At 39.8% G+C, this 26,883-nt stretch overlaps 1 protein-coding gene across 2 annotated transcripts; it reads left to right on the forward strand.

Moving 5' to 3' along the window:
* The first annotated feature begins 805 nt into the window (after positions 1-805).
* LOC143297226 (dolichyl-diphosphooligosaccharide--protein glycosyltransferase subunit KCP2-like) lies at positions 806-23,089 on the forward strand. 2 transcript variants are annotated; one of them, XM_076609456.1, is made up of 5 exons: positions 806-951; positions 9,243-9,397; positions 14,094-14,157; positions 17,212-17,278; positions 20,887-23,089. In XM_076609456.1, the coding sequence occupies exons 1-5, from the start codon at positions 948-950 to the stop codon at positions 20,993-20,995; spliced, it is 399 nt and encodes a 132-aa protein (XP_076465571.1). In that variant the 5' UTR covers positions 806-947; the 3' UTR covers positions 20,996-23,089. The 2 variants fall into 2 exon arrangements, with proteins under 2 accessions (XP_076465571.1, XP_076465572.1); XM_076609457.1 differs by lacking the exon at positions 806-951 and adding an exon at positions 3,818-3,925.
* The last annotated feature ends 3,794 nt before the right edge of the window (positions 23,090-26,883 follow it).

The raw sequence follows: 26,883 nt of genomic DNA on the forward strand, positions 1-26,883 counted from the left end.
AATTGTTTAGACAATTGTTCATTGTTTAGCATTTAGGTATGAATGAATGATACAAAAATAAAAAGAAAATATCTAATCAAAGTGATTTTCTTCAAGTCTGTCTGTGCTTGACTCAGACCTGTTTACATTGCATTTTGTAAACAGTCCAAATTTGATTGTACAGATTTGATAACAAGCAATAAACAAATGAGAATATATATATATGATTAAAAAAAAAATACAGGAAATAACAGATGGGAGGTGGGGCATGCAAATGTAAATAAATGCAAATATTTAACCTAAGAATTTACAGCACTACCAGTTTCTAAAAAAATGGCATCAAAGAGAAAACTGGTATGAATGTGTTAATCCTTTAGCCAGTTGTTAGATACACTAACTTACAGGTTTCCATAAAAGAAATACATATTCTAACCTGTTGAAAGTACAGACATATCCATTTTGGGTAAACAGGCCAGCTGACTGTACCAGACTGGTGTGTCTGAATGTCTGGGTGTCTTGAGAAGACTTATCAATGCTGCGGGAGGTTTATATCGCTGTGACAGCAGAAAATTAATGTCTCTGTGACAGCAGAAACGGACTTGACTTCGCCTTCTTTTTTCTGGTGAAAATCTTTGCACGACGAACAAGTTCTACTTTCGCGCTACTTATCAGTTGTCTGTTCTTTTTTTTTTTAAATACTCTTTCGGTTCTTTAACTTTCATCGATTCAAGTGCACTGTCAGTTTTAGCGGACAGTGTCGCCATGTTGCTTATCCGGACGTCCCAAAGTGAAAGGGGACTGACTTCCGGTTTCCTGACGAACCAAGGACGCAAAGGGCCGGGCATCACGTTCAGAGACGGAAGTTTGAAAGATACGCATGTGCAATCACCTACCCGGAAGTACCACGACGACAACTTGAAAGACGCCGAATTGCTTTCCTCCGACACGTCTAAGGACCGAAGTTGAAAATGGGTATATTACTGTTTAATTGCATCAGCAAGCAACAGATTTTCTTGTGTGAATATGTCATGCTCAAAGTCTGATTTATTCTATCCTCATTTCTTCTTGATTACACTTAAATTTGTTTAGAAATAGCATTTCAAGAGATGGCTCTGTCTGCTGCAAGATATCGTTGTTCGAACTCCTTTTTGACTCACTTGTGTAAACAAAGTGAGTCTATGTTTTAACCCGGTGTTCGGTTGTCTGTGTGTGTGTGTCCGTGGTAAACTTTAACATTGACATTTTTTCTGCAAATACTTTGTCAGTTGACACCAAATTAGGCATAAAAATAGGAAAAATTCAGTTATTTCCAGTCATCTTGTTTAAAACAATATTGCACGTCTGGGATGGGCACAAAAAAATAAAAAATGTGCCTAATTATATGCAAACTGCATTTACTGTTATATTTTTTGTATTCTCTAAACTTGGCACTTTGATCTGATATTCTGACACAACAACAAGAGCAGTCATTATTATCATTTTTTGTTCAAACAGGAACTTCTTTTGCTAAGCATGGGAGTTTTATTTATTTTGCAAACGTTTTGGTGCAGAAGTAAAAAAGGGAATTTACTCTGTAATTAATACTAGGGGACTTAATTACTTAATCTGCACCTACGTACTTGCACTTTATTCATATGTGTATGTACATCTCATATTTAGGTGCATACACAGATTCCTTTCCATTACTGATTATGCACACTTACCCATTTACTTGGCTATATCTGTGCACACTACACATAAGCTTATACAGCCGCTTATTTCTTGTGTTTCGATCTCTTGTCATTGGCATATTTCTGACATCATTACTTGAGTTGATGGAAGTTTATAATCCATTTGCACATGTATGTATTCATTTTCATAAATTCATCCCTACCTTGCTTTCGGAGGACGACTGCACTCACAGACAAAACTGCCTCATTCATGCCTGGATGTATGCTCCTTCACATTTTAGTAGTGGCTGGTCCTTAGGGACCCGCACACCCCCTTCCCACCCACAGGGCTAAGAATGCCCTCTCTTGGTGCAAGGAGGGACAAGGCAACCCAACTCATTTGCCTGCAACAATCAACCATAGGGCTGGAGATCCCCTAACTTGGCACAAGGAGGGATGAGGCAGTCCAACTTAGAGGTGCCACTCCGGACACGCATGCCCTTCATTCCTTCCCAGTTTGTAAGGCATCCCTTCTTCCCCCCCTTGCCTACAACAACACTTGGTTTGCACCACTGTGGTTGTGACAACAGCTCCACATGGGCCCTACATCCTAACCAGCCTTCCCATGAAGGGGTATCAATCTTTGCCTCCCAAATTTTAGCGGACCCAAAAACTGCCCACTGGGCAGAAGACAATCACCCTAAGCCCATCTCTTCCACTCCTCTCTAGTAGCAGAAGACCTGGGTCATAATTGTTATCCTCTACATTTGGGAGAAAGGCATATTGACGAGGACGGATGCGTCTCACAAAGCACAACGAACCGTCCATTAGCCACAGGGTTGTACCTTTCTGCCCTCTCATACAAGGTAGCGGCAGCCCCCATGGCCGATGCCAGGAAACCTATGAACGCCTAAAAAATTGACTAATTTTGAAGTGCATTTTCTCAAACTTGATTTCATTTTGTGAAAAACTATCCAACTGAAATAATTATTTATCATCCATATTTTTAATTTTTATTGTGTTTGCTTTATGCAATGCGTGAACGAGTTTGCGAATGGAAGAAAAAGAAGTGTACTGTAACGCGAAATAGCGATCCTTGTTCAATGGCGGCCGGCGTCTTTCTGAGCGCGACACAGTTAGTTTCAACCACGTAGTGGAAAAAATCACATCCGTTGTTTTCCATTCATTGGTTACTGTTCGAAAAACTGGGAGCCGTGAAAGGCAAAAGTTCAAGGAGAACTTTTGTGTGTTTTTTTCCAAGCCTTGGGCGAAGTAGGGTAGTTAGATCTGAGCGCAAAGTTACAGGAATTTTTCGGCTATCTTTCAACGCCTCGCACAGTTCGAAAAAGAAATCTGACCCTACGTGATACTGTATGAGCGGTAACGAGCATTTTCTGCTGATTTCAGTGGTATCTGAAACTAAGATTTTTGATCCATGAGCAATTTGCTCAAGCGATTCAAAAGCAGGTACCCCTCTTCGTCAGTTGCGTCGGCCCAATCAACATTCGACACAGGAGAGCGGCACTTCATCTAACACAAAAATGGCATTGTTTCTCCAGAAAATCTTAAGTTTCATCGGTAAGTTTTATATTATTTTTGATGCGCAATATTGAGCTGAAATTCTTTGAATCAGGATTTTGATCGATGTCAGTAACTGAGCAGTTTGGATCTATTTCATCAGTGTTTTCGTAACGTGACACAGTGTTTCAATCGGAACAAGATTTATTTTTTTCTGAGTAAAACACACAAAAACTATTGATGAAATGTAGTACCCTGAAGTGGAAATATTTGAGTAAATAATCACATGCAACAAAGACACATAAGTTGAACAGTACATGTAGATGGCAAAGCTCTTGTCAGCAACTGGAAAGGACAGACCCCCAAAACTTCAGCCTCAGTTGTCAAAGCATAAGTTGTTGCTACAATTTGAGTTATTGTGTGAAAGGTAAATGCAGCCAAATAGTTCAGTGCAGTGAATTTTGTGTTGCTGTTGAATGAATACTTACCTGTTAGTATGCCATTTTATAATTCTGTTATCACAGTGTTTTCCTCCTACTCAAAACACACCGAAATTGACAAAATCCTAAACATATATTAAACTGAGAGCTCTGTTTTTGGTTGTATGTTTTAAATTGAATATAACATTTGCTCTTTCTTATGAGCTGATCTGTGTATCTAACATGTTGCAGAAAGGGCTGCTCATGGCAGGGCATGCAAGACCTATTCAATGATCCAAAAAGGCCAGTATGAACAGCTCAGGTAGCAAGCAGCATGTTATTGCTGATGCCAGGAAACCTGTGAGTGCCAAAAAAGAGATTTTTTGGAGTGCATTTTCTCTCTTGTGAATCAAATGCCATTTTGTGAAGAAATAAAGATGCATCATCCACCTTTTATTTCTTATTTATTGTGGTTCTTCTACAATGAAATGCATGACTGGGTTCATGGATGGAAGAAAAAGCTAGAGAGCTGAAAGAAAACAGATTCATATATCTGTCATTTTTGCTAGCAACTTAATAATAATAATAATAATGGATACTTACATAGCACACTATCCAGAAATCTGCTCTAGGTGCTTTACAAAAACGCTTTTGATAACATAAAACATTATATCTATGTTACATACACACACCAAAATGTGACCACACGCACGCACGCACGCACGCACTGCATACATACATTTTAACATACATGTGTATCTAACAGCTACCCTAACACATACGCACACATAGGCAGGCACAAACTTACATAAACACACGCACACACAATACACATTCATATACATGCATGTAGTTGTGGACCTGCCACAATTGAACTTAAGTAATATTTGCTCCCTCCTGGGAACCTTTGTTGTGGAATGCCCCATCATCCTACCCATTCTGTATAATGCTCTCATAGTCTCAAGTTGCATTTGCTTAAAAATTTGCAGTAATTTTGCAGAAGTTGATCAGCCAAGACCACTGGTAACTTATTGTGGCTGTAACTTCAATATTTTTTCAAAAACAAAAATTTTGAAGAAGTCTCAGCCACAACGTGCACCCTTATTTATGAGAAAATCAGGTATCATTCCTTTTCTGCCAACTTTAGATGGAAGTTTTAAGGTTGATTTTAATTTATTTTGAAAGCTGACATTTCACTTAATACACACACAAAATTTCCTGGTCCTACTTGTGACAGTTACTGAAATATTCATCTTTGCAGCATGCTACCCCATTAAACAGTCTTTTTTCCGCTGGTCGAATTGAAGATTTTTCAAAGTTCGAGACTCTGATACTTAAAATTCATTTAATTATCCTGCCTGAAAAAAATTCAATGCACTTTTTGTGATGTATTCTGCAAGATATTTTATTATGAAATGCAACTGTCTATTCTTTTCAGTGCTGTAGACCTTCAAAGTTGCTATTCTGTGCAGATTGACATGTCTTGATTTTCTATTTCCCCCTACTTTGACAGGCATATTTTCCAATTTCTTTGCTGCTGAAGTGTTATTTTTTTCTTGTGCAATATGCCATTATCATATGGTTTTTAGAAGTATATGAGTTTTCATTATAGTACCCTCATGGACAGTACAGTATGACTGTGAAAATGTGAAAATATTAAGTACTAACAGCATGTACGCATCGTCACATCTTTAAAATGGAATATCTTCAGAACCAATCAAGATATTCACTTACTCTTTTTTTTGTTTTTCTTATATTGTCATGTTGTTTGTCAAAAATCACATTTCAGTCATTGTAATGAATATTTAAATTTTCACTGCCGCCACCTAAAGTTGAGTTGTAGTTGCCAAGAAACTGTGTGAATGCTGAACTGAATTTGTATCAAATACCTGAAATTTTGATATTAATTCATGACTCATGTGCATAAGATGTTGCAACACATTATTTTCCATTTATTTGCTAGGTTTATTCCAGCTGCCTTATCTCAGATTTATATAATAGATATTCAAAAAGTATGCGGAATTTGTCCATCTTACATTTATTCAAAAAGTATGCGGAATTTGTCCATTTCCGGTTCACTTATTCAAGTTATTGCAAACAGTCTGTTGAATAAACTTCAAACTGTCAGAATAATATTGAATAAACTTCAGACTGTCAGAATAATATGCTTTCGTCTCAATAGAACTCAGTCCATCTGGTCTCAGTCCGTCCATTCTTCTCAAAACTATAATTCTATTGGCATACCTAAAGGCATGGTGCTGTCCCCTGTCCTGTTTACACTATACACAAATGACTGCAGAGGCACAGAGGAAACCCCTGTCATGAAATATTCAGACGATTCCACTATTGAATATCTGTCCAACTCTGTTACTATTTACTTCACTGAAAAAATGAAATTGAAAAGTTTTGCTCCTGGTGCAAAAGAGAACTATCTTGATCTGAACGTTTTAAAAACAAAAGGAATGTTAATGTTTATCGAAAAGATCTTTTATCTGTACCTACCCTTGTTATAAATGGTGAAACCATGGAGAGAGTTAATGAATACAAATATTTAGGGACTATTTTAGACAATAATCTGGATTTTGACAGGAATGTTGATTATATTCATAAGAAATGTCAATCTAGAATATTTTGTTTGGAGAAGCTAAGAAATATTGATGTAAATTTCAAGATTCTCCAGAACTGCTATCGATGTTGTATTGAGTCTGTGCTGACAGTTTCATTTTTGTGCTGGTATGTAAGTTTGGGAGTGAGAAGTTAGCAAGTTTTGAATGATGTCATGAGTATGTACAGTAAAGTTGTGGGAGTGTGACAAGCTAGTATGCAAGAGTTCTTTGAAAGGCGAGTCGTTCAGAAAGTCAGGCAGATAACAACTGATGACACACATATTTCAGCAAAGTATTATGAACTGCTGACATCAGGACGACGCTACCGAACGTTTAAAAGTAAAACCCAGAGCTCAGAAGACTTTATACCACATTCAATTCACCTTTTACATTCTTGAGAACTATGTACGCGTGCATGTGTCACAATATGTTTGTGTATGTGGTGTGTGTGCTTGTGCTTGCATGCAAGTACATGTGAAAGTGCATGCATAACAGATTGCACTTTGTTTGAATTTCTTAGATGTGTATAATCATTTACTTAGTTATTATGTGTGACTCTGACAGTGTGCAAAATTGAATGTGCAATAGGAATTGTGCAATGTTCATGTCTGTCAATATACAATATATCTTAATACATGCAGTGATAACTTTGGTGTCTTTCAGTATACAAATACAAATACAATACAGTACAGAAATACAAATGCAAATACAAAATATCAGTTATTTAATTATTTTATCTATTCATTTCATTTACGTCTCTTTCTTCTAGTGGAGTGATGGCCTAGAGGTAACGCGTCCACCTAGGAAGCGAGAGAATCTGAGCACGCTGGTTTGAATCACGGCTTAGCCGCCGATATTTTCTCCCCCTCCACTAGACCTTGAGTGGTGGTCTGGACGCTAGTCATTCATATGAGACAATAAACCAAGTTCCCGTGTGCAGTAAAAGAACCCATGCAACAAGAGGGTTGTTCCTGGCAAAATTCTGTAGAGGAGGAGGAGGAATTTTTGTTCAATGTCCCATCACACATATCGGTGATTGAAGACATTTTGTTAAAGTATTTATGAATACGTTCGATTATTATCGGTTAGAAGGAGTGGGAGATGTGAATGAATGGAAGGATGGGGGAAACTGGGCAAATGAGGGTGAATTTTTTTTTTTTTTTAATTCTAAATACAATTACAGGAAATTACTTAAAGGACTTTGTAAAAGAGAAGTCATTAAACTGACAAGCGAAACAACTAATAATGAATGCAAAAAGTCAAAAACATCAATGTTTTCAGTAACTTGTGAAGACACACTTTCGTGTACATAAGGCTTCATCAAGCTACAGTCAAAAATTATTTGCTTAATTGTCAGGTTACTAAAGCAAATGCACTTGAGATTATAACAATACTTGGTCCGTAATGAATTTGATAGTGGTCTGAGAGCTAAACTCAGAATTGGTCTGCGAATCAGACCAAAGTCTGAGAGAGTCAACTGATGAGGTTTTAGACTTGAATTCAAGCAACTATAAAAGCATCTTTCTAGTATATTGCTTATTTCCTTGTATGACAACGGGCAGTATGCTTTTATACTATCTATATGATTCTTTGCTCCCCTTTTCTGTTGAAAAATCCACTTTGATTGGAAAAAACAAATAAAACTGCACGCAGGAAAACATACAAAAAAATATTGGTGGCGCTGTAGTATAGCGATGCGCTCTCCCTGGGGAATTTCACACAGAGAAATCTGTTGTGATAAAAAGAAATACAATTACATATATGTTTACAATAATAATTGATTACAGAATTTTGAGTGATCTTTTTCACATGATATGCAATACTTTTATATTTTTTGGTATATTTATTTTTAATGAATGTCCTTTATCTCTGTGTTTATTGATTCTTTTTGATTAAGTAATGTTTAATATTTTTGGGCTGAGTAATTGTTTACGTTTGTCTTGCCGTACCTGATGTAATTTCTCTTAATGAAATAATAAAGTTATTCTTATCTCATCTTATCACAAATTGGTTGTCAATTAATTTTTCTTTTAGAAAATTGCTACAAGTACACTTTCTTGCAGCAGTTTGCGTGCTAGAATCTGTGACAAAAAACAAAACAAAACAAAAACAAACAAAAAAACTTAAACCAGACCAATGCATGGCACTAAAAAGGTTAACGGCATTTTTCATGTAGATTTTAAGTATGAATTCTTTTGTTCACAGAATTGGAGTAGATAAATTACTATCTACATTTCTCAAATGAAATCCCTATTCAGCCTTTCGAAACAATAGCAAAAGGCTACATCAAATCTGTTAAGTAATTTGATATCAGGAGCAGTATTGATGTTATTACACACACACACACACACACACACATACACACACACATATATGTATGTATGTACAGAGAAAAAGAGATGTTTCTCCTTATTCCACTTGAGTTTAATGCATTAAGAAATAGCATGCTGTTTACGCAATCAGATAATTATTATTATATCATTGAGTAACAACTGCTATTAAGTGCAGTGATGGCCGAAGAGGTAGCGCGTCCGCCTAGGAAGCGAGAGAATCTGAGCGCGCTGGTTCGAATCATGGCTCAGCCGCCGCTATTTTCTCCCCCTCCACTAGACCTTAAGTGGTGGTCTGGACGCTAGTCACTCGGATGAGACGATAAACCAAGGTCCCATGTGCAGCATGCACTTAGCGCATGTAAAAGAACCCATGGCAACAACCCGTTCCTGGCAAAATTCTGTAGAAAAATCCACCTCAATAGGAAAAACAAATAAAATTGCATGCAGGAAAAAATACAAAAAAATGGGTGGCGCTGTAGTATAGCGACATGCTGTCCCTGGGGAGAGCAGCCCGAATTTCACACAGAGGAATCTGTTGTGACATAAAGAGAAATACAATACAATACAATACAATACAATATAATATTATACATTGCTATAGTGTTTGTATTCCTCCTGTGGGGTTGCTTGGGGTTCTTTCAGTATAAATAGTATTCCAACAGTTCTTTGCCTGAATTTATATATATATATTGTCTTATGACACCAATAGTAATTGCAAACTTTTTCCTCTGTCTGCAGCTCTGCCAACTGGTGTATCATGCATGGTGTCTGTGACCCTGGCAGTAATCCTGTTTGCCGTCCAGCAGATTTTCCGTCAACAGATTGCTGGAACAGAATACATGACTATTGCTGGCGGATTCCTTGGTTCTATCATTTTCATTCTTCTGCTGACAGTATCCTTTTAAGTTTTACTGTTTTCACTTTACTTTGGTATCTGCCTCCTCTTCCTCAGTTTCATTATTTTGCTTCTGCTTTATGCAAACAGGTAGAGAGTAGGAAAAGTATGTAAAAAAAAAAAAAATTTGAATTTTCTTTAAAAAGTGTATATATGTTTAGTTCTAAATTTGACAGAGTTTTTCACAACTTAGAGGATTTAACCCATTCAGCCCTTGGGAGTTAACAACCACAGCAGGTTTCCTTGCCATATTGATGTGGAAAAGATGAAAATACACTGAAGCCATCCAGTTTTTCTCCCAATAGATGCACACATCCAGAAGAACCGTAGTAGCTAGTTCCTTTTGCTTGTGGTTTTTGCAAATATAGGAACATGTACACCATTTTAATTAAACAAATTTTGACAACAGAGCAGTGTTTGGGTGCAGGGTTGAATGGGTTAACACTCTGTTACCCCAGTATCATGTGTTACTTAATGTGTGTGTGTAGGGGGTGATTAAGGAAGGATGGGGATAACCAGCTTCTCCCTCACTTCGCATGGAAAAGTGTTGGAGAAATTAAACTTGACAGAATGACATTGCTGCTTTAGATTTTTCAGACAGCGTCTTTTTTGATTGGAAAACAGAATAAGATGAAAATTACAAATGATATGGCATGAAAAGTTTGTTTATTGCTGGTGGTCTTGGAAAAATATTTCCCATAATCAAACACTTGTTTATAAAGGATGGAAGAGATACATAAAACAGAGAAGTGAGTAAAGGTCTTCAGTACTGTGTGAGATACACATTTAATCCAGCGCACTACAAAGCAGATCATATTGTAACAGGACATTGTACCCTTGCACCCTATTTTGACCTTTAGACCTTTAGATTAACCCCCAAGGGTTTGTGTTCTGACTAAACAGTAAACTTATTTACTATACAGTGTTCAAGGCTACAAGAAACAAACAAAACAAACTGCAGCAGTTATCTTTCTGAGCACAGTTACTATCATGTGCTTTCCCAAAACAAAAAGAATCTTGGGAATCTGTTTGTCTTTAGTGATAAGAAACTCCAGGGAGAGTTGGACAGTATAAGGTCTTCAGAGAAGCCCCCCTCAGTTAAGTGTTTTCGGCCCTTAACTCCTTACACTCTAAGGGGGCCGGGCTGCACCCAGGTCATGACTCCAGGATGCCCTTTTCTCTTTTTTTTTAACTTTTTTTTCCCTGGTCCTCAGCAGGTTCGAACCCACGCCTCCAGGGTGGTCGCCACTTCAGGACGGAGTCACCTTTTCTGGCAGACGTTTTAACCACTGAGCCATTGTACGCCAAGTTTGAGTAGGGAAATTTAATCCTTATAAAGTTTACTTTAATTCCTCCTCGACCAGATCCAGCTGGAACTCTTTTCTGCTGCTTCTGCCATTGCCTTGAGAGCCCATGTCCTCTCTCTGCCAGAAATTGACAGCTGTTTCATTAGGCTGTTTGGCAGATGCGCCCACAAACCCTCTTGCACTAATCACTATGGCAAGGACTTAAGCTTGGAAGCCAGATTCTCTCATGCTGCTGGCTAGACTAGTGTACTTCTTGGTCTCGTAGATGTGGGCTTCCTCCATTCTGCTTTCGCTTTCTGCTATGGCACAGTGAGCTCAATCAGAATCGCTTGTTTCGTTGCTTTGGAGTGGAGTACTATGTCGGGTCTTGTGCTGCTCTTGCTGATTTCCGGTGTTTCTTCCCCTCTGGTAGGTCAACTGTGCATTCCCAATCTTCGGCACCATCAAGCAGCCCACGTTTCCATGCTTTGGAAGCTTTGGATGCTGTTCCTGGCCAGACTTTATTGCCTTCTGCTGAGCGGAACTCTCCTGGAACTTCTGGTGGGGTTGGTGCTCCATGGACAGTGCTCACAATGTGTGCAATTTCTTTTAGCACTTGGTTGTGCCTCCATGTGTACCGTCCTTGGCCAAATGCCGCTTTACATGAGCTGAAGACATGTTCCACTGTTTGTTTGCCATGGCAGAGTGGGCACGCAGGGTCATCTGCTTTCCCCCATTTCACCAAGTTTGTATTCAAGGGAAGGAGGTCATACACAGATCTTAGGATGAAGTTGATCCTCAGAGGGGCCATGTTCCACAAGTCACTCCAGCTGAGGCTCCTTTGGAGTGCATTTTCCCATGTTGTCCACTGCCCCTGCTGGCCTTGCTGGACTGTCTTCTGGACTCTTATCATCTTCTTTCTTCTTGACCTCCTGTATGATCATGTCTCTTTTTGGTTTCCCCCTTGCCTTAGACCACCATTCAATCTTTGTTGATCCCAGGCCTTGTCTGTTGGTTTGGGTGTTTCCTTCGTCTTAAGGTTTTCTTTTGCTGCACTGACTGCCTCCCTGACTTTCCATTTTCTGCCGGTCTTCAGCTTGGGTGGGTTGGATCTCATGATACTGTCACCTGAGTCTTCAAGCATACTGAGAAGTCTTACCTTCCCTACCTTGTATTCTTTGACAAGGGACTTCAGAGGTAGCCTCAGCTTTGCCTGGTGACAGTAGAGTGCCATGTCAGTAAGACCAGGTGGGACACCAAGCCATTTGCCTCAATCAACTTGACTGAAAAAAAAAGAAGAAAAAAAAAGAAGCCTAATTATATGCAAACTGCATTTACTATTATATTTATATTTTTTGTATTCTCTAAACTTGGCACTTTGATCTGATATTCTGATGCAACAACAAGAGCAGTCATTATTATCATTTTTTGTTCAAACAGGAACTTCTTTTGCTAAGCATGGAAGTTTTATTTATTTTGCAAACGTTTTGGTGCAGATAGTAAAGAAGGGAAATTACTCTGTAATTAATGCTAGGGGACTTAATTTGCTTTAAACTGATCTTTCTCATCTTTAACATTACATTTTAAAATTATACTCAATACATAAAAAACTTGGATTTTTTTTAAGTGTATCACAAGTGAGTCTTGAAGGCCTTGCCTCTCTTGTTTTACATGGAGCAGAGCCCAAAATGCCAAGAGAGTTTGACCTAATTATGTGTATATATATATGTTTATACTATAATTTTGTTCATGCATGCATGATATGAAATTTGCAAGCACCACATTAGAAACTATAGATCAGATGCATTTTATTGTCTTTGAATTCTCTCTCTCTCTCTCTCTCTCTCTCTGTATATATATATATATATATATATATATATATATATGTGTGTGTGTGTGTGTGTGTGTGTACCGGTCATAAACTTTAAAGTTGGCCTTTTCTTGACTGATACAAGTGGCATAGGAAATGAATTTGACAGGATGGCAGGTATGAAAAAGACCCTTATTAAAATCATGATTATATGGTCAGATGAAATGGTCAAGGTCACTACTTGGCAAAATAGAAAAATGTAAGATAGAGTGCGTGATATGAATTCAATTTTAATCAACCTTGGTCTTGTGACTGGCTATGGGTGCAGCATAATCCCTTAAGAAATTGAAAATAAGCTAGAGGTTAAGGGTCAAGGTATTCCTAGCATACGATGTTGATAAGAAACATTTCAGCATGCAAGAGAGAGAAGGTCTTTTATAGATATTCTTCAGCAAACTTGGTACAATGATTGTTCATGGTGACACCTATGAAAAGAAGCAAATTCAAAGATCAAGGTTACAACTTAGCCTATTGGGAAAAAGGATAATAGAACTTTGTTTCTTCCATCCAGTTTTCATTGGTATACCATGTTGTTTGTTTTGGCCAGAACATCGATGCAGTGCAAATTTAGATGTCTAAGGTCAAGGTCACATCAATGAGTCTTTTTGCCAGATTATTCCTTTCGCATGTTTTTTTTCTCTCTCCATAATTCCTGTTTGATAAAGTACATATCACAAGTGAGTCGAAGGCCTTGCCTCTCTTGTTTTCTTTCTTATTAATGATGGAATTACTGCAGTTATACGATAATGTATTGATACATATGCATAATGTATCTGCATGTGTGTGCACACTTGTGTGTGTGCAGGTGTGTACATGTGTGTGTGTGTGTGTGCACAAGTTTGTTGTATGTGGACCATTTTCATTCGTATTTTATTTCAAATACTTGCCTCCTTTGAATTCTCCTTTTTAGTTAATTTTATGTTTATTATTTCTATTAATTTACCTGGGTCATCAACTCAGTGTGGCAGTGATGTCGTGAATGCTTTGAAAAGAAAGGTGGCCTAAACTCATTGCTGACTTATCTGTAACTTATTGTTCTTTTTAGGGGTATCTTGTTCACAATTTTTTATCCTGTAAGAACAATGAAATTTGTGCTTCATGTTTTTGTTTCTAAAGATGAAATATTGAAAGAAATATTTACCAAATTGAAATTCTGATCAGTAGTTTCTGAACAGTGTGCATGTATGCAGTTAGTTCTTAACTTTTATTGAAGTTTGCGTATGCACATCAGTACACATCTGTTGATTCTGATGTAAATGTACATCTGTATGTGTATGTTGATTTTGGAAACAGTCATTCCTTGAGACGCAAAATGGAAAAGCATGATTTTCTCTTCTGATGCTTGTGTTGAGTATGATTGCCTGAATGACAGGTTGGAAAGAATGGTCACATGAACACCCCCTCATACCTGGATATGAGTAGACATGGGAGATCAGCCAGTAAACACAGAAGAAAAGAGGTATATAGTACAAAAGACTTGTAGAATATTTCAAAGTTCACAAAAAAAAACTGTAGTGTTTGCCTTGACAGAACATCAGTTTACTTCCAACTTGGAGCAGATTATTTTCTTCAAGGGCTATCAAGCACGACTGTTCCCTGAAGGTAAGTGATGACCAGACATTGTCTCAGTAACATTTTGGATTTTATTTAGAATACATACTTGCATTCATGGATGTTTGTGTGTGTGTGTCTCCGAACAGAAAGGTTACGTGAAGCAAAACAACTGTCCTGCTGACGACATGCAAAGATGTAAGATCTATACATTATGATTGTTAAATTCTAAATAAAATATGTTGACAGTTCCCTTCTCCTAACTTTGTTCAGTGGTGACTGATAGGAACAGCATTCACTGCATACATTTTAAGCAAGGGTCAAACATACATCCACACATGTATGTGCATTCCCATACTCCAAGTGAATTTTCCTGGAATGTTACAACTACCAACTACTGTTACCAGTTTTTGCAGATTTTTTTCTTCTCGTGTACAGATTGCCAGAGCCTGGAAGTATTCAATAAAATATTGTCTCTTAACCTGTTCAGTGCCTACAATAATTATGTCTGCTGATGTCCTACACAAAGTGCTTCCTGGGTGCCTATAAAACATCAAAAGTAGTGTAAGACGATAGGTCAAAAGCTAGACAAGAGGGCTGGAAGGGGGCGTGGCTGTGAACAGTGAACTGTCCATTCACACTGTTAGGAATGCACAACAGCTGATAATGAATGATTTTCATGAAAACCAGGGTTGGCACTTCAATGGACGGGAAATTTTTATTTTTTCACACTTTTTGTCATTTCACCAGATGCACAGCAGACAATTAAGCCTGCTCAGTGGCAGTCAGGAGGGAGTGTCATCAAAGAGCTTTTTCCCCTACAGGGCAAATACTCTTAGATACAAATAGAAATAAAAAAATCAATAAAATAAGCATGACTGTTTAGTTTCTGACAACTAGATTAACTTATGTTGACTGAACCCACATTTGTCATTGTTAGGACAGTTACTCACATACATGTCTACAAGAGTTGTGATTGTTATTGTAAACTTGAAACCTGTTTTATTTTCTGATGCTTGAAACCTGTTTTATTTTCTGATGATATAATATGATAATAAGCATGTGTTTCCAGCTATATTTTTTTCTTTTTGGATGTCATTCTGTGGAGGAAGTAGACTGTTTTGAAGCACAAAAATGATTATCTTCACTGGTTCCAATGATATTTGTGTGGTTTTTTTTTTTTTCCAATTCATTACCTCTGAATCCTCTAAATGGTGATGGTGATCAACAAAACTGAAAGTCCACAATCAAGTCCTCTGGAAACAAATAAAGTCAAATATATGATCTCATCAGCGAAGACAAACTTCTTTTCTTCTCACATCCACCAAGTCTCTATATTCCATCACATCGAATCTTCTTGGTACCGCAAAAAGGACTCTTCTTCCTTCAGCCTACACTTTATCTGAACTCCCCAATGTCTTCTTCTCTTTCTTTTTTCCATTAAGTCCAAAATATTCGTACCAGCTTGGATCAGACACCTTTCCTACCTCATCTCAGTCCTCAGTTCAACCAAACTCTCCATACCTTCAATACCCATGACAGAAGCTGAAGTCCATGAAATCCTGAAAGAATTGACAATAAAATCCTGATCCCATACCAGCCTCTGTCGTTTCCCAGTGTGCCTCACAGCTTCTCCCCACAATCACTAATAATTTCAATTCATCGCTTCTTACTGGAACGTTTCCATCCACTTTCAAAACGGCAATTGTCCGGCCTCTTGTGAAGAAACCCAACCTTGATTCAAACATTTTGAAAAAGTATAGACTGGTTTCTAAACATCCTTTCCTGTTCAAACTTCTTGGAAAAGCCATCCTAAAGCAGCTCAACAACTACCTTTGTTCGAACATTCTCCTTCACCCTTTTCAGTCTGCCAATCATGCTGACCACAGCACCAAAACCAATCTCTTCTACATCCTGAATAATTCACTGCTAGCATCCAACTCGGGGGGAAAAAAAAATCTCTTCTTACTTTTCTCGACTTGTCAGCTGTCTTTGACATGATAGACCATTCAATCATTCTTTCCCGTCTTCATTATACATTTGGTATCATCAACGGCACTGCTCTCGGCTGGTTCAAATCATATCTCTAATGTCATTGTTTGATAATTGCCAGTCTGAACCCGTCAAATTCGAAGATTGAGTCCCACAGGGACCACAATGTACTCTGCTCCTCTTGCTGAAATAATCATCACCACAATGTCAGTCATCATTCTTATGCTGATATCACTCAACTTCAGAAAAGTGATATCCCTGAAAATTTGTCCTTGACCTGTCAGTCCTGCTATTGTCAGTTACAGCACATTTGTTCCATTCCGAAATATCTGTCCACCGACACAACATCTAGACATCATTTCTCTCATTCTCTCTTGCCTTGACTACTGTAGCTCTCTATTGTATGGTTTGCCTGCTTCGTCCATTCAGATTTCAGCGCATACAAAACTCTGCTGCCTGACTTGTCCTCATAAAGAACAGATCTAAGCACACCACTCTTATTTGCAACATGTCCATTGGCTCCATGTCTGACACAGAATAAAGTACAAGATCAGCACTATAAATGTATTGACAAATCTGCCCCTTCCTATCTCTGTCGCTGCCTTCACCTCCACACCCCTAGCTCTCTGTGATCAGCTTCGGATCCGCTCAGTTTATGCCTACCCAGATTCAAAAACTCCACTGTCACTGTTCTTTCTCTATCTGTGCACCTTGCATTTGGAATGAACTTTCTCTTTCGCTTCATCGGGTCTCCGCACTCAGCTCAGTCAGTTCTGGCCTTTAAAGCCACCTCTTCGCAAGACAGCCTCCCTCCTCTGTTTCTTCCTTATGCATGCGTGTGACTGGTGTGAAAGCGCTTTGATTTATCTCTGCAGAAGGTTTAGCGCTGTTTTAATACTAAATATTATTATTAAATTTCCTGGCGAGAGGAGAGCACTTCTACAAATTCTCTGGCACTGAAAAGTTAAATGCAGAGTGAAAGAGGGTGGTGGTGGTGGTTGGGGGGGGGGGGGGGGGGGGGGGGGGGGGGAATGCACACACACACACGTTTTCTGTCATAATTTTCATTATTCTTTTGACATTCTGATAATAGATAATATACTTCTGTTGCAGTGATCTTCTGTCTTCTTCTTTCCATGTTCACTTCAGCTCTGGTGCACAGAGTCTGTGTTACCACATGGTGAGTCTGACCTGTCATACATATATACCATTTGTGTGTGTGTTTTGGCTTGTGTGTAAACAGAGTGTGTAATATTTTTATTTGTGTGTATGTCCGTAGATGTCACTCCTTACATTTTTGCTGTATTGTTCGTCACTCAAAGCAGAAATATGAAGGCTTTCTGCTGGCGCTATTTATTTTACAGTGAAAATGATTTATAAGTAAGTAGTGACAAAATAAGATTGAAAGCTTTCAATTTGGAAGAACAGCATTCGGCTGACACTTAGAAGAGAGAAAAATGAATGACAGTGAGTCTGACCGGAGATTAGAAAAGAGAGATAAACCACTCGTGGCAGGCCCCTTCTTACTGTCTATAACAGTGCTGAAGCCGTTTTGGGGCACACACGCAGTGCGGAAGGGTGGGGGTAAATCACCCTCTCCTTCCCCACCTGAAGGAAACTGGTCGGTTCGACGGTTCAGCTGCAGTAAAGCGAAAGTTAAGTTACGCCTGGAATTTCTCATGTGTAGTAAGATTCGCTGTATACAATGAAAACCGATTCATTTTTGCTTTGGTTTTTAGCACGTTTGCATCTGCTTGAATGTAGATAATATAAAAAGAAAATAAAGCAGCTCCCCCCACCACCAACTCCCCCCCCCCCCCTCCCCCAGCGCAATGTTGCACATGAGAGAGACAGTTATAAATTATTGAACTGCGTTTTCGTAACGCTACTTTTTCTTCACACTTTTGGTTTACATCACCATTTCTTCCAAAAAAAAAAAAAATATATATATATCAAAACATAAAACACATATTCAGCTCTGTCTCTCTTCTATCATCTGTCTATACATACATACATGAATACATACATACATAATTTCATATAGATCTATCAGTATGTAAATCTAAATCTATCTATATGTACATAATCATATATATAATTCATATATATACGAACGCTTCATGTTGCCCGAGCAGACCGTTGTATTGTGCTCTATCTCTCTCTCTAAGTCTCTGTCTCTGTCTCTCTCTCGGGAGTTTTACATGGCTGTTAAAAGCATCTACGATTCTGTACTTGTATGTGTTCGTGACAAAGGTATTTATTCAGACTTTTTTCAGTGTCCAAGAGGGGTTAAACAAGGTTGTATGCCAAGCACACAGCTGTTTTCCTTTTTCATCGGTGAATTGGCAGTGGAGTTATCAAAGAAGGGGAGACATGGAATACAAATGATACCTGGCGCAACAGATTTGCTCTTAATGCTATTTGCTGATGATGTTGTTCTCTTGTCTGACACACCCATAGGGTTACAAAATCAATTAAATGCCCTTAAGCAAGAAACAGACAGACTACAACAAACAGTGAATCTCGTTAAGACCAATATTATAGTTTTCCGCAATGGAGGTCATCTTTCGACTCGTGAAAAATGGTGCTGTGGTGATAGGGAAATAAAAGTAACCAATATATATAAATATTTAGGAATGTTATTCACAACAAAATTGAGTTTGACATCTGCGTGGGATGAAGCAAACAGAAAAGGGAAAAAAGGTGTAATCCAAATTATAAAATCACTCAGGAGACTGCGTTCGACTGACGCTTTCCTTTCGTTTGGGCGGGGCAAAGGCAGCTCATGAATAATGAATGCGTGTCGCGGCGCAGGCTGCCTGGCTTCAGCAATTTCTGCAAGTGGTTTATCTCTCTTTTCTAATCTCCGGTCTGACCCATCAGCCTGTTTCTGTTTTGACTCTTCTGGTCCAGTGAAAAAATTGACAGGCTGCTGCCAGAAGTAAATGGCCATTTATCCATATCTTTCAGACTCCCTCATCAGTGGTTCTTCATACCCAATGCGGCAAGGGGAAGAGATGGATAGAGAAAAGAAAGTTTCCCAGTTGAACATCTTACATTGGTAAACCAAGTAATATCCTTGCATTCATTCTTCAAGGATAACTGGTTACATGCACAATTTACAGTTTGCTGTCTTGATTCCAAAATTTTTCATGATAGGTTCGACTGTTATACAGAGACATAAGAAAAAAACAAAAACATTCTGATTTGGGGGACCACTGCAATCCTTGCTGCTGCTGCATCTAGGGTCTTGGGCACAAGCAGTTCATGGCCAGAGTCCCTTTGAACTTGATGTACAACTGTCTAAATGGCAGCCCTGTCACCTTTTCAAATGTAACCTGAAATGCATCAAGTGTTCTTGTCAGAATATCACCAAAGCTGAGCAGTGGTGCCTTGGTAACAGCCTTTGCTGGACAAAGCTTCAACTGCTTTGCCTGAGGGCTCCCACTTGGACACAAAAGTAAAAATCGTCCACTGTGCTGCAGTTTGCTTGCCATTTGTGTTGAATAAGCCCAGCACCATTTATCCAGTTTCTTCCACTTTTGAAAGTGCTTGTTCTCATTTTATCCAGTTTCTTCCACTTTTGAAAGTGCTTGTTTGTGTTCTTCATTTGTAGATCCCGTATGAAGCTTTGAGAAGAGAGTGTTTTGTCAGAGCACCTAATTCAAAGTTACAGGTCATGGGTTGATTGAAGTCAAGCTCGCATTTGTCAAAATACCAATCACGACAGAAGGCAGTCCTTCCATGGCATGTGTTGATGTCACACTGAAAACAAACAGCACAGGTACTCATGCTGATACAGGATGATCTTTGGCAGGTGATGTCTTCTATTCTGGAGACCACTTCTGCCAAGCGCAGTAGGGTCTTCAATTGTATAGAGTTGATATTGGTGACTTACGGCTAGGCTTATGTGAGGACCTCAACATTAGTGACATATTCATACCAATGGATCCTCAAGACAGTGTTGTGGATTCTGTCCTGGAGGCGAATGTAACTGTAGTTGTTTACCCATGACTCCGAGCCTTACACTGTTACAGATGGACAGTCAGCGCCACAGCTCAGTAGATGCTGATCTTGGTCTCTGTTTTGGGGTGTTTTCTAAACCCTGTCGTGGAGTGAATAAATAATGATTCCAGGAGAACACATGATTAACAAATATTGAAGCGTGGTAAACTCTTTCCATTCACAAGGTACACAACTTTTCAAGTCAGCGCTCCTTATGCTACCAATTCAGCTAGCACACAGGTAAATAACAGGTACATTGGAACAAGCCCAGACACTTCCTCAAAAAAAAGGAATTGCTGGGCTGTCCTTATACCAATCTTTTGACACCACTTGTGGGGCCTTCCAAATGCATTGTTGTCTATATAGTCCACTTCCTAATCAATACTAGTGCAAGTGGAAATGATGCTTCTGAGGTACCAGAACTGGACAGTGTTCAGTTTCATCTGTTTTATGGATATGCTTGATGGGTTTTGTTCCTGTAACTGACTTGGTAAATAAAGTCAGAAAACACATATGTGCAACCTCCACAAAATTCCTATGTTTGATGATGTTGATCATCGTATCACAGTTAAGTCTACAACAGTTGAAGGCTTTGCTTCTGCTGCTTGCTTACTTGTTTTATGTTGTTGTTTTTCTAAATTATATTTCTTGTTTTTTCTAAATTATATTGTTTATTCTAGAAAGGATTGCTTATGTGTTTTTCCACTTTTGCTGAAATAAAGGACATCGTCTCCTTCATTTCGTTATTATTTTATCTTCACATCATTTGTATTATTTTTTCAGCCTGATCTTTTCACTGGTGGCACTGTATTACATCAACCGGCTATCAAACTCAAAGTATGCTCCAGTTGTGACATCCACACCTTCTGCTGCCAACAAGAAGAGAAAGTGAACCAGCAGCCTCCACGCGTGTCTGTGCACATGAATAAATATTAATCAGCTGTTTGGATTGTCAGCATAAGTACAGGGTGTGCGAAACTATGATCATTATTTTCTTTCCTTTGGTACAATAAACATTTGAATGCAAGATGAGATGACAGTGGATTCTGATGTATTTGGGAGCTTGGTATTGTCAATTAATTTATAAGTGGTTGATAAAGTGTAAATTGAGAAAGATGAGCTGTTAAGTTAACCCATTCAGTGCCAGATAATATTGTAAATAAGTGCACTCTCCTGGGCAGTGAATTTTTAGTATGTATGGGTAATAAATAAAAAGATAATTATCACACAAAAACTGTTTTAGATATAGAAAAGGGAAGTGTTTGGTTTTTTTTTCAGGAAAATAAATGAGGATTCCAACTTTTTGCTTGTTTTCAAAATATTTTTGATTACAGACAACTATACTCACATTTTAAAGTAAAGTGGAGATAATTGTTTCCACCGCTACAGATTGATATTCAAAAGGAAAACAAACTAAAATACAGCTGGAAATGACATGTTTGTCCTTTAAATAGGATAATGAAATTACAGCTGGTTTTGATTTCATGACAGTAATCATATCTCATGGAGACACATAAGTGAATAACTGTTCTGACAAAGGCAAACCTGGATTCATTTAACATAAAAGGTCAAAATATTTTCTAAAAAAAAAACAAAACAAAAAAACTGCTCAGTCAAGCATTGTGACATCAAAGAACTCCCCAGTACAGAGGGGTGGGGGGGGGGGGGTCGGTGGGGGAGCTCTTTGATGACACTTGCTCACTCCAAACTGCAACTGGGCCAACTAAAATATCTGCTGTACATACCAGTTTGCCTCATCTGCAAACAACAGTTATGTAATCAGTGACAAAAGGCTTGAAAAAAATCAAAATATAGAGTCCTGTTTCTCATTCTTTAAACTTTCAACCATGGATTTCATGTAAATTCAGGAATAATAGGCGGCATTCAGTTAGAGCAATGGTTCACTGACTTCAAGGCCAGCCCTCTGACTGGCAAACAACTCACCGACACCACTTCTCACCCTCTTCGCTTTTCCCTCCTCGCTGTCACTCACACAATTTTGTTGTCTGCTTTAATCTCAACAAGGGTCAAATGTTGCTGTCTGTTTCATCACTTTGATTGTTTCTTAACCTTCATGTTCGAACAAATCTTCAGACAAGAAAGATCCATCTCCATTGTTATCCGTATTTATGATTTGCACAGCCTGCATAGTTGTGGAAGCCTGCAAACAGGGACCAGTCTGTGCTTGTCAAAGTTTCAGATGCCTTTCTTTCTTGCAGTCCCGCACTTTCACTAACATTGGGAGCGTTGTTCCCCTGTCACCTTTTCTCACATTTGCGAAAAAGCATGCTACATTCCCTCCACCCACAGACAGCTCTGTAGATCCTTGAATCAGACATTTCAACTGTTATCAGCTGAAGGACCTTGAAGATCTTGTCAAGGCAATCATGCTGCTTCTGGACTAGATCTTCCGCACCCCAGCCCACAATGTTAAGATGACTTTCTCACTTCAGCAGAATAAATCGTTGTACACAGCAGATCACTCATCATTTTTGGCTCGTGTGTAAACATCCTTTTTCAGTTGTCTTTTTACTGTTGTATGTTTATTTCCTTTTCACTAAATGTTAACACTTTTACCGTTCTGCATAGTATGGACATTACATTGATGCATACATCTGCCAGGTGCATCAATTTCTGCAGTGTAATGGGACATTAATCTGAACACACCATAACTTACATAAGAAATATTTTTTGAAAAACGGATTTCACTCATCCAAATCATTGTAAAATACAACTCAGGACATAGAAAGGCAATTGTGATTTACATTCAGTGTGAAGGTCTTCTGCTATCTACATTCAGTGGTCATTTTATTAATAAAGGTCCTCAGTGACTTCCTTTTATGCATATTGTTATCAGCACATTATTAGTGGATTGCATCAGTAGTTTGTGAAAACATGTTATTTGAAAGGAGGCCACCAAATTTTCAGAGAATATGTGCAGAATGTCTGTGAATGGTCACCCAAATAAATGGATCTACTTGCCTTTTGTCTTGTGTTAGATTGAACTGATATTGTCACTAGATTCTCATTTTCAGGTTTCTGAATAAGAGAAAAACTTCGACGAACATGTGGAGAACTTTTTTTTTTTTTTTAATTTTTTTTTTTTATAAAGATGAACGTGATTTTCATGGATTCCCACAATGATTAGCCATTTTCTGGCATTCATACAGAAGATTCAGTTATAACAGAGGTTCAGACAGGCCTGGATATTTTTGAATCAATCAGTCAATCAATACACTGTATTGTCTAAAACTGAACAAAAATTTGCCTTCAGGTTCATCATAATGAAAAGAAAAATAAGTAATGAAATTTACCTTAAAAAAGAGTAATTGTAAAGAATACAAACACTCATTCAATCATTGAAGATCACTCACTCAATCCATGGTGGGGAAGGGGTTGGGGGAAAGGAAGAGTGTTATGTTGCATGTTCACCATCACAACATTTGTTATCACAATGTGATGCATACAAACATTTAAGTTTAATATACAAATACATTATTTATAAAATCTTACTTCTACAATTAAACTTGTTTGTTTAATATTAAATTGAAATGGGGGATAGATCTATGGGAATGGGGATATACAGACGAGATGAGGGGCAACAGATAGGTGAAGAGAAATTAGAATATATAAATGGAAAACATTTATACACACAAAAACGCCACACACACACATTTTCTGGACAATGAGGGAGTATGAGAACAAGTAAACCATAGTTTGAGACGATGTATAACAAAAATACTAAATGAATGAATTAATTATTACATGAAGATGCATAACATCTAATTGTAAATCACAGGCATGCAAAATACAAGATAAATCATGTAAATAAAAAGACATTCAAATCACAGTTATACAAACAGTTGAATTTGATCAGTGTTAAGAGGCATTTAGAACTGTAGGAACAAAAGATTTTTTTAAATATATAACTGCTGTAGGAACAACATTTTAAATATATATTTTCTCTGCATTTTATATCACCAACCAGATTGAAGCATTTCAGTGCAGGAACATAGAGGGTGAGAACAGTTATTTGTAATCTGAGCAGCCTTCTGCTTCACTGCTTGATGGTATGGATTCTCTGAGGAGAGTTGTTTTTTACCAGTAATTTTGCCAGAGATGTTCACAGTTTGAGCTGCCCTGTTTTTCATGTTGAGACTTCAGTACCAAAGAACAATGTTAAAGATTAGTTTCAGTTTCTCAAGAAGGCGTCACTGCGCTCAAGCAAATACATATTATATATACACTGCACATCTCAAATGATGACAGGTGCAGTGGCCAAATGCTTAGAGCATTGGATCCTCACTAGTTTCCTGAGTTCGATCCCCAGTTTCAATCAACAAATGTGCAGCCTGCTAGTGCCTGAACCCCTTTAGTGTGCATACACATGCAGAACATCAAATTCGCACAGTAAAGATCCTGTAATCCATGTCAGTGTCCGGTGGGTTATGGAAACAAGAACATACCCAGCATGCACATCCATGAAAACAGAGTATGGCTGCCTAAGTGGCAGGACAAAATGATCATACACATAAAAGCTCACTCGTACATATAAATGAACACTGGAGTTGCTGCCCATGAACGCAGAAGATCTCAAATGGTTGGTGTAGATAGGAAACAGTGTGGGAGACAGACACAGCCCTGTGGAGCACTTGTGTTGAGCATAGTCTCGTTCAATCGGCAGCCATCGACACTGAAATGGTGTGGTTCATCCTCATTATTGAATCCAAAGAATGACATCTTCATCTACATTCATTTCTATCAGACACTGGAGAAGTGGAAAATGCTTAAGCACTAGAAAAACCCGTAACTAAAATCCTTACATAAGCCTTTGTATCTTGCAGGTGTTGAGAGATCATATCGCCAACCGGAAATAATACTGCCGCAACTTGATTTTTGGTGTCATATACTGTACCATGTCAAACTGATGCAAACTAGGCCTATTGGTTTGCTCTGCTTGGCCAAATTTCGCGCGGCTAACAGTGAAAAGATGGGCCCACCGCTCTCAGCCAATCAAACGCCTCTAAAAACTATAAGCGCTTAATCATTCCTTTGGCCAAGGCTCTCCACGCCATCTTGTCAGGTTTACGCTCTGTCTCGTCTTACGCTTTTTTCGGCTGTTCAGCGTATCCTTTTGGCCTTATTTTGTTGCATGCGGCTTGTGTTTATTGTATTCTTACATTCTGTGTACTCGATTCGACTCGGCACCCTCGATTCGTTCGATTTTTTCTGCCTCTAAGTCGATCCTGTCTTTCCTTTCTCTGTTGGGGGTCGGATTTTCGCTGGGTGCCTAAGCGCGGGTTCCATGCCTCGTGTGCCATACCACGAAGGCAGGGAATCATGATGCTGGGATTGAGACTCGGTAAGAGACTCTCCCAGGCCCGGAGCTCATGATTCCTCCCGATACGGACCGCGGCGATGCGTCGTTAGACGCTGATCGCGGAGGCGACGTTCGTACCAGTAAAACGGTCATGAAGGGGACCGGGGGGAAAGAGGTACGAGCGTCGCCTCCCGAGGTGTCCCAGCGCGAGGCAGGGAGAAGGGGGAATGGCAAGTCATCTCCGTGCTGTGGGGACTCGCAGCTAGGCGCGGACTCCCGAGGGGAGGCCGCGCCCGGCCATTACCCGGGTCCCCACTCGGAGACGGCCCTCACGTGCCCCATTGTTGTTCCCCCTCCTCCCTTCTCTGTCGACCCCCCTCCCCCACCTCCTTTTGGGGGGGGAGAAAAATTTGGTTCCGGGGGGGGATCTCTACTTTGCCCACCCCGGGCCAAGCCACCCCAGTCTCCCCACGGGAGGGGATTCGGGGCGCGTGGCAACCTGCTCTGCAGGTCTTCCCGCTATCCGGCCGGTCTCCCCTGCTGGGGGAGGCCCGTGCGTGTCAGGCGGTTCCGGGCAGTCAGCCCGCTCGTCTTCGGGCGGGACTGACACCCAAGTCGGACCTGACCTCCCTCCGACTTGGCCAGGTTGTTCCCTTCATGGAGGTCAATGCACCAGTGACCCTTGGGGTTTGGGTCACAGTATGGCTGGTGCCCACGGGTAGTTACCCCCATTCTACCCGTACTGGGGCGCATCTAGGATGCACACTGGGTTGCCGGGAGCACCAAGGGCCAGCCCCTTGTCCGCTCCCCACCGGACCCAACCCAGCACATCTCACAGGGTGACACACACAGCCCCGACAAGTGGGATCGACTTCTTGTCGGTCAGGTCGAGTTCCTCGACCAATATTGCCACTCTGTCCACAAATCGGGCCTCTGTCAACCCACAGGTGACCACCACGGTCACAACGGCCTCCTTGTCAGGACCGACGGCTGCTCAGGGGCCCTACTCGGCCCGGCGGAGCCGGCAGTCCCCACCTGCCCAGCCCTCGGTCCTACAGTGAGATGAGTGGGTGTTTGTCCCCACACAGCACTCGTGGGTCACTCTTGCATCCAGGGACGCCCTCTCTGAAAAGGTGTGGCACCCACCATCCCAAGCATGGTTGGACCTACGGTCCACACGCTCCCCACCCGCTTCAGGTGTCAAGGACATAACAGTGGCGGCCATGGTCCCGGCTCGGGATCGTCCCAGCTCATCCCGCTGGGCTGACCACAGCTCACAGGACGCCCCAGTGGGTACATCCACTTGGGATGGCACCCAGCAGGGGATGGACTGCGAACAAGAGTGGGAGCCCCTGTCTTCGGATGAGGACGAACAAGCAGATGAGCACTCTTCGCCCACATCCCAGGGGGGACAGATTGAGCCCGTGCCTCCCTAGGGACCAGCCTGAACCAAACCCGGA

The sequence above is a fragment of the Babylonia areolata genome, chromosome 22 (genome assembly GCF_041734735.1).
Source record: "Babylonia areolata isolate BAREFJ2019XMU chromosome 22, ASM4173473v1, whole genome shotgun sequence".
NCBI lineage: Eukaryota > Metazoa > Mollusca > Gastropoda > Neogastropoda > Buccinidae > Babylonia > Babylonia areolata.

Coding starts and splice junctions, on each gene's coding strand:
- LOC143297226 (XM_076609456.1), top strand. Junction 9,398..14,093: donor TTTTCATTCTTCTGCTGACA/GTATCCTTTTAA, acceptor ACAGAACATCAG/TTTACTTCCAACTTGGAGCA. Junction 14,158..17,211: donor AGCACGACTGTTCCCTGAAG/GTAAGTGATGAC, acceptor CTTCTGTTGCAG/TGATCTTCTGTCTTCTTCTT.